Here is an 8,928-nt window from a genome sequence, read left to right as displayed (position 1 = left end):
TAGGTTAACCAAAATTGAAAAAGTAACATTTAATGTGAAAGTTAACCAAAATCGAAAAAGTAACATTTAATGTGAAAATTAATTAGAGTTAGGTTAAAGGACGCATGACAAATGATTAGGTGTACGGTGAGCATACACCATAATTATGGTGGTAAACAAAAATGCACTTTAAAAATAATGACTTATTTTTAACTACACACCCTGGAACTATATTTTGATCTTATTTTACCTTTATAACTTAATAGTCACCACTCCCTTAAACTCAGAATTTGTTCCCCTTTAACTCGTGACTTTCTCTTCTCCTTGAAACTTATAGATCACCTTCTAAAATATGTGTGGGACACAACACTCAATAAGACTATGTCACATGTGCAATAAATTTGAAACATTGTTATAAGAAATAAATGACAACTTTTGAATTATAAGAAATAAAGTGAGACTAAAATCGAGTTTCAAGAAGCGTAATTAAAAATAATAAATTTGAGATCAACTTGAGACGAACAAAAATTAGAGGTCCAAAGTGGAAGCAGCACTACAATGGAAGGATCAAATTTATAACTGATTTAGTTGAATTGACTCAAAATTCAAAATAAATAGGAAACGGACACCGAGAGAGAGATAAAAACACGAAACCAATAACTCAGGCACTTGCTTCGCTCACAAACCAGCCTTTATTTCAGTGCTTTTAACCCAACTGACTCTGAGTCGCTGACCCCATCAATCATCTACACCACCCCGCCTCGCAGTTTTCATCCTTCTCTCCTTCTTCTTCTTCGTCTCTCACCAGCACCAGGTACTACTACACACATACTTGTTGTAATAATAATAATAATAATAATAATGGAGTACTGCATGGAAGCAAGGGCCTTGAAATCGAGTCTGCGCAGAGAACTGGCCGTGAAGTCGACCCAGCATGTTCTGTTGGAGGAACTTTGGTGTGCTACTGGAATTTCTGGTGTGCCCAGTGAGGATTTTTCAGTGGATGACCTTCTTGACCTCTCCAATGACGAATTCGGAAACGGGTCCGTTGAAGAGGAAGGAGAAGAAAGAGACTCAGTTTCTGTGGATGATGAAACCTCCAATTCAAGCAATTCGGTCTTGGCTGACTCCGACTCCGGTCTGGCAACCCAGCTCGTAGTTCCGGTAACAATCTTTTGAATTGACAATTTTTTGTTTAATTCTCTTTTAAATTATGTAACTTATTGAAATTAAATTTTGGGTTTTGGGCTAATTTACAGGACGATGATTTAGCAGAGCTTGAATGGGTTTCTCATTTTGTGGACGATTCCCTCCCTGACCTCTCTCTATTACACACAATTGGTGTCCAAAAACCGGAAGCTCTTCTGGCGAACCGGTCTGAATCGGAACCCAAACCGGCTCAATTAAGAGCTTCTTTGTTTCCTTTTGAAGTTCCGGTCAAACCTAGAACCAAACGTTGCAGACTGGCCAGCCGGGATTGGTCCTTGTCCTCTTCATCTTCACCGTCGTCGCCTTCTTCTTCTTCGGGTTCGGGGTTATCATTTTCCACCCCTTGTCTTATCTTCAACCCGGTTCAAAGCATGCACGTATTTGTTGGTGAACCGGCGGCCAAGAAACAAAAGAAAAAACCGGCGGTCCAAACAGGGGAGGGTTCAATTGGGGGCCAGTTTCAGCGGAGGTGCAGTCATTGCCAAGTACAGAAGACTCCACAATGGAGAACTGGTCCACTCGGTCCTAAAACGTTGTGTAATGCGTGCGGCGTTCGGTTCAAGTCCGGCCGGCTTTTCCCGGAGTATAGGCCGGCTTGTAGCCCGACTTTCTCTGGTGATGTCCACTCGAATAGTCACCGTAAAGTGTTGGAGATGAGGAAGAGGAAAGAGGTTGGCGAGCCCGAACCGCGGTTGAACCGAATGATTCGGAGTTTTTAAAGTTAGAGAATAGTGCAGTTGAACCGGCTTGATTGGGATGGACCCAATTGTGTTGTACATTTTTGTTGGTGGGTGGTAGTACTAGGCTTTTAGGAAGCTTTTAGAATTTAGCCATGATTTTAGGTTTTAGCTCTATACTTTTTCTTGTATTATCAATTAATGGTCTCCGTGTTGTTACGGTAGTGGAAAGATGGCCCCATACTAAAAAAAATTAGTATTTAAACCTTGTGATAAAATTTGTTAGGAATTAAATCCAACATTAAAAGTCTCGTAAACTCTACGGTATTCCATTTTAACTCAGTCTGCGTTCAAAATCCTCAGACCCAAAGGGAAGAAAAGAAAAATGTCATTCAGCGTCCCTCCCTCCCAATTTGAACTGGGATCGAACTGAAACTGTCTATTGAAATCGTAGAGTGGAGCGATGAAACAATTAAATCACGGTCAGCTGGTTGTTAGGGTTAGAAATCAACTTGAGTTTGAGTGAGAGATTGTTGAAATTTTTTAGGGTCACTATGGTATGAAGCTTTCTTGTTTTGATTTTTGATTGATGTTGATTCTAGAACAAGACCACACCTGGAAAACCCATAGAAGCATCACCTAAAGATCTCAAGATTGTAGCTACATTTTAGAATTCAAGTTCGAAATTTCAAACACTCAACACCTGCATCGTGATTTCATTGTTTTTCGTTAAAGTGAACAGTAACAGGTGCTTTTCGTTAAACTTCCCTTATTATTTTTATTGCTGCTTTTTTCCTTTTCTTTTGGGTCATAACACATAATGGGTTGAAACTTAAAAGAAATGAAAAACACAAAATTTCCATCACACGTGAGGCTCATATGTAAAACATTGATAGTTGACGAAACTTTCAATGTTGGGCTTAATTCCTAATGGACCGTACCACAGGGTTTAAATCCTAATTTTTTAGGACATGAGTTATCTTCCGACTATCCTATTATCACGCAAACTATGAATCCAACTAGGCATTATCAATTTGTTATGCAGGTTTAAAATTAATGGAGAAAGAGGGATATAGATTTAGGGTTTGAGTGGAGCTTTGGACCTTCCGATTTGTTTTATTTAACTTCACTTTCACCAAGGCATTGATATCTTCGAAACTCCGATTAGTTCAGCGGTTTTTGATGGATGGGGAATCTTTCAATCGTTTATTTATTTATTTTTAAACAAATGATGTTATCTACACTAAAGCGAAGAGGGTGAGTTTTGCCTTACAATGGAAAGGGGTTAGGTTTAGCCTCATAATAGACTAGCAATAATGTGGTTCGAATTTGTCTTTCCCAAGAATCGAACCTATGACCTCTCACTTACAAGTGAAGGAAATACTACTAGACCGTAAACTGAGTGGCTGATAGATGTGGAATCTTGAAACATAAGAAATTTGGTAATGCTAGGGAGGCCAAATTTTTAAACAAAATTTTGTAAACCAAATGATGTGACTGTGGATGATTAGATTATTAATTAAGTGTCAATTAACGAGTTTATTTTCAATTGGTGACACATCATTTAATTTACAAAATTGCTTTAAAATTTGATCTTTCTCGCGTTTTTGTTCAAAAATTTAGTTGACCAAAAGAAACGAACAAAAGAAACTTGATTCTTGAAACGCCAGTTTGAAAGAATGGTGAGCCATAATTGAGGTTAAAAAAAAAGACTCTGTAGGTCAAATCACACACGGCATGACTAATCATCATTAAAATACTTGCAAATGAATCTCCAATAAAACATTTTTGACACCATCATCACCTCCGATCACCATAGCCATCACCAGCTCCACCATCCCACCGTTACAAGCACCACCACCACCCCTTCCACCATCGTCACCACCATCACCATTAAAACATTCTCCACCCATTACCCTCACCATTACCACCACTACCTTCACCATCTCCTTCACCCGACTTGATATGGATTCTCACTTCAAATTATTCAAATGTAAACAAACTTTCTATTTATTAGAACCTAACTCCACATCTTCAATGGTGGCATAGAGAGAAGTTATAACTAAACAACAATACAATTCATTAACTTCCTTTCTTTCCTTACAAGCTTCTATTAGTACTGACCTCCAACTTTTAACAACCTCTAACTAACTCTTAACTAACTAATATCCAATGTACATTTGTCAATCTCAGATTATGCAGTTGTGATCAACATTGACAGAGTTGATCATAACTGCATAATTTCTGGAAACTTAAGCTTAAGCTCCTGATATTTTTCCCAAGTAGCATCATCCTTAGAGTGGTTTTGCCACTGTACCAGAACTTCAGTCATTGAAAAATTGTTTCTTTTCACCATTCTTCTGTCCAAGGTTGCCACGAGAACATCCTGAAGAATACTTGAATATGTGATGTCAGGCAATGGAACAGTAGGCTGTGTATCCAAACCCAAGTGTTTCTTTAAACAAGACACATGGAATACATTATGAAGTTTAGAATGATTTGGTAATGAGCTTATAAGTTGCAGGACCGACTTTGGACAATATTTGAAATGGACCATAAAATTTGGTTGTAGTTTATGAAATGGATGAGAAGCTAAGGACAAATGTTATGGCACCAATCTCAGAAAAACCAAATCTCCCACCTCAAATACTATTTTCAGACCTGTGTTTATCAGCTTAAACCTTCATCCTACACTGAGCAGCTTCCAACTTGCTTTTGAGTAAAGATAAAATTCGATCCTTGTCCTTCAAAGCTCGATCCACATAATCAACCTTATTAGTGCCATTCTCATAAACTTGCACTGTTGGTGGAGCTTGACCACATACAATTTCAAATGGAGTCATCTTGGTTGTAGAATGAAAACTTGTGTTAAAAGACCATTTTGCCCAAGGAAGCCATGAAACCCATTTCTTCGATTGTAAGCTACAAAAGCATCTAAAAAATGTTTCAAGACATATGTTCAATACCTTAGTTTGAGGATGGTAACCAGAACTGAAGCATAAGGATGAACCTTGAAGATGAAAAAACTTTTTCCAAAATTTTCTTAAGAACACCAGATCTCTGTCACTTACTATGAAATTGGGCATTCCATGTAATTTGAAAATATTATCGACAAATGATAGTGAAATGAGCATATTTGGACAATCTATCAATAACAACCCAAATTACAGATTTACCTTTACATGGGGGAAGGCCCACAATGAAATCCATAGATATGTCAGTCCAAATCTTGGTTGATATAGGCAAAGGATGCAACAATCCAGGGGGAGACAAAGTCTCATATTTGTTTTGTTGACATATTGAACAACAAGCTACCATATCATTCACAAACTTCTTCACACCTTCCCAATAAAAGCACCTGGAAATCCTCTTATAAGTCTTCAAAAAACCATCATGACCAGCAGTGGGTGTTGCATGGTTTTCAGTGAACACTTTGCTTCTCCATTGACTAGTAGGAGTAAGAACAATCCTATTCTTGTATTGAAGAAGACCATTATCCACTTGAAACTTCAAAGTAGACACTGTAATAACACTATCATCCTTAAACATAAGGCTTTGAACTTTCAACAGTATCCAAGGGTCCCTTTCCATATCTCTTCTCAAATCATCCAACCATTGAGAATAAGGGTAAGAAATAGCCAGTACTTCCATATCTGCTAATAATTGATCAGTAGGATTGGTAACATTCAAGGGACATCTTGATAAAAGCATCAACAACTTGGTTATTACAACCCTGTTTAAATTGAATTTTATAGTCGAACCCAAGTAATTTGGTAACCCATTTTTATTGAAATGGAGTATGGGCCCTGCCCTGAAGGAAATATTTCAAATTGTGGTGATCAGTTTGAATAATGAAATGATTCCCTACTAAATAGGACTACCACTTGTGAATGGCATGACACACCCCGATCAGAGTTGAGGCATGCCCTTCACGTAAGGGTGACGTAGCCAAGTGCGCAACAGAAATGATAATAATAATAATAATAAGAAAATGTGAATAAATAAAAACCAAAACTAAACTTATTTAACTAGTGATAATATATAAGTGTGTGAAAGTGATCAAGTATGTAATACACACATATCAGAGCATAGGTAACACGAAAGTGCAATCGAACTAACTAAACACTAATTATACAAACCGGGAGAGGATCCCTACATTATTTAATGGAATGTCAGAACCGCTGAGTAGTCCTCGTGAGCCACCAAAGATAAACAGCTACTTAGAACCTGGAAGGGCACAAAACAGATTCTCCGTTCTTTTGCAAGATAGATCCTAGGTAGCGAAAGTGGTCACTCTTTGGTACTTCCTGATCTCCGATCCTTATCCCTAACTCATTTTGGCCTCCATTTGCACTGAACTTGCACTTCATATATTCTATCTTTGATCGGCTTAGGCGAAGACCTTTAGATTCCATCACTTATCTCTAAAGGTTAAGCTTCGCATTTACCCCTTCTTGAGTTTCATCTATCAACACTATATTGTCTACGAAAGGCATACACCAAGGAATATCATCTTGAATATGTCCTGTTAACTCATCCATTACCAATGCAAAAAGGTAAGGACTTAAGAATGAGCCTTGATGTAACCCTACAATTATAGGGAAGCTTTCGGTTTGTCCTTCATGAGTTCTTACGACAGTCTTTGCTCCATCATACATATCCTAAATAGCTTGGATATATGCTACTTATACTATTTTCTTCTCTAAAATCCCCCAAAGAATGTCTCTTAGGACCCTATCATACACTTTTTCCAAATATATAAAGATCATGTGTAAATCATTTTTCCTATCTCTATATCTTTCCATCAATCTTCGTAAGAGATAGATTGCCTTCATGGTTGAGCGCCCTGGCATGAACCTGAATTGGTTGTCCGAAACCTATGTCTCTTGCCTCAATCTATGCTCAATGACTCTCTCTCAGAGCTTCATTGTATGACTCATTAGCTTAATACTCCTGTAGTTCATGCAATTTTGTACGTCGCCCTTATTCTTGTAGATAGGCACCAAAGTGCTCTTTCGCCACTCATTTGGCATCTTCTTCGTTTTCAAAATCCTATTGAAAAGGTTTGTGAGCCATGCTATACCTGTCTCTCCAAAGACTTTCCACACTTCAATCGGTATATCATCTGGGCCCATTGCTTTTCTCTGCTTCATCTTTTTCAAAGCTATAAGCACTTCTTCCTTCCTGATTCGGTGGTAAAATGAGTAGTTTCTACACTCTTCTGAGTTACTCAACTCCCCTAAAGAAGTACTTTTTTCATATCCTTCATTGAAAAAATTATGAAAATAACCTCTCCATCTGTCTTTGACAGTGTTCTCTATAGCAAGAACTTTTCCATCCTCATCCTTGATGCACCTCACTTGGTTTAGGTCCTTTGTCTTCTTTTCCTTTGCTTTAGCTAGTTCATAGATATCCAACTCTCCTTCTTTGGTATCTAGTCGCTTATACATATTGTCATAAGCCGCTAGCTTAGCTTCTCCCATAGCTTTCTTCTCCCCTGCTTTGCTATTCCATACCTTTCACCATTTTCATCGGTCCTATCCTTGTATAAGGTTTTGCAACATTCCTTCTTAGCCTTCACCTTTGTTTGTACTTCCTCATTCCACCACCAAGATTCCTTTTGGTATGGAGCAAAGCTCTTGGACTCTCCTAATACCTTTTTTGCTAATTTTCGGATACAACTAGCCATGGAATCCCACCTTTGGCTAGCTTCCCCCTCTCTATCCCACACGCATTGGGTGATTGCTTTCTCTTTGAAAATGGCTTGTTTTTCTCCTTTTAGATTCCACCATCTAGTCCTTGGGCACTTCCAAGTCTTGTTCTTTTTTCTCTCTCTTTTGATATGTACATCCATCACCAACAAGCAATGTTGATTAGCCAAGCTTTCTCCCAGTATAACTTTGTAATCCTTACAAGTTATAGGATCCCCTTTCCTCATTAGAAGAAAATCTATTTGTGTTTTTAATGACCCATTATTGTAAGTGATCACATGTTCTTCTCTCTTCTTAAAGAAGGTGTTGGCTAAGAAGAGATCATAGGCCATTGCAAAATCCAAGATGGCTTCCCCATCCTCATTTCTCTCCCCAAAACCATGGCCACCATGAAAACCTCCATAGTTTCCTGAATCCTTGCCCACGTGTCCATTTAAATCTCCCTCTATAAATACCTTCTCCGTCTAAGCAATTCCTTGCACCAAGTCTCCAAGATCTTCCCAAAATTTCTCCTTCAAACTCGTATTCAACCCTACTTGAGGTGCGTACGCACTAATCACATTGATGAGTTCTTGTCCTATTACAATCTTGATTGCCATGATTCTATCTCCAACCCACTTAGTTTCTTGTAGGCACATAATACTTATCCTTCTCCTCACCATAACCCCTTTCCGTAAAACCCTTATAGTTTCCAGAAAATACTACTACGTAGGTATAAAATCCAATGCACAAGACCAGCGAAAACTAAGATATGCCATGTCATAATATTTCAGCACTAAAAAAATGTAAACCAGATGTGCAACTAATATAAAATAGTATGCCAGTCAGAGTCACCTTGCGTGACCTGTACGACTGGATCTATAGCTCATTAATCTAGGCTAGCACATGAGTCAGAGTCATCTAATATGACCTGTACGACAGGCTGGGTATAAATATGTACGCTCAAGTGCTACGATTACGTGAAGGCTGTGCGATAAATCGTGGGTCACCTACGAGTTAGAACCACCTATTGTGGTCTGCACGACAGGCTGGCACCAGATTTGGATCCAAGGTGAATGTGTGGTGCGAGAGGTGAACAATCACGTGAAGGCTGGCCTTGGCCCCGGGCGGGAACACTAATACCGGGGTGCAGCCATGATGAGCTCTAAATAAATGTACGCATACCAATGCAATACAATCCATTCAATCACATAATACTTACCGGAAGCTTACGTGAGTCTCCTCAGCATCACACAATACAATTCACAAGTGTAACAATGCAATATTCCATATATAAACGTTTCTGGAAATCGTATATGTATATATATAGAAAAAAATGCCCACTCATTGATAAGTAGCAGGATCGTAGCCCT

General features: G+C 38.5%; 1 protein-coding gene across 1 annotated transcript; it reads left to right on the top strand.

The window, feature by feature from the left end:
- The first annotated feature begins 586 nt into the window (after positions 1-586).
- On the top strand, positions 587-2,182 carry LOC114824775 (GATA transcription factor 5). Its single transcript, XM_029102006.2, has 2 exons — positions 587-1,143; positions 1,239-2,182. The coding sequence occupies exons 1-2, from the start codon at positions 841-843 to the stop codon at positions 1,905-1,907; spliced, it is 972 nt and encodes a 323-aa protein (XP_028957839.1). The 5' UTR covers positions 587-840; the 3' UTR covers positions 1,908-2,182.
- Positions 2,183-8,928: the final 6,746 nt, after the last annotated feature.

The sequence above is a fragment of the Malus domestica genome, chromosome 05, assembly GCF_042453785.1.
Source record: "Malus domestica chromosome 05, GDT2T_hap1".
Lineage (NCBI taxonomy): Eukaryota > Viridiplantae > Streptophyta > Magnoliopsida > Rosales > Rosaceae > Malus > Malus domestica.
Note: the sequence above shows the minus strand (reverse complement) of the source record. Positions and strands in the feature narration are given on the sequence as shown.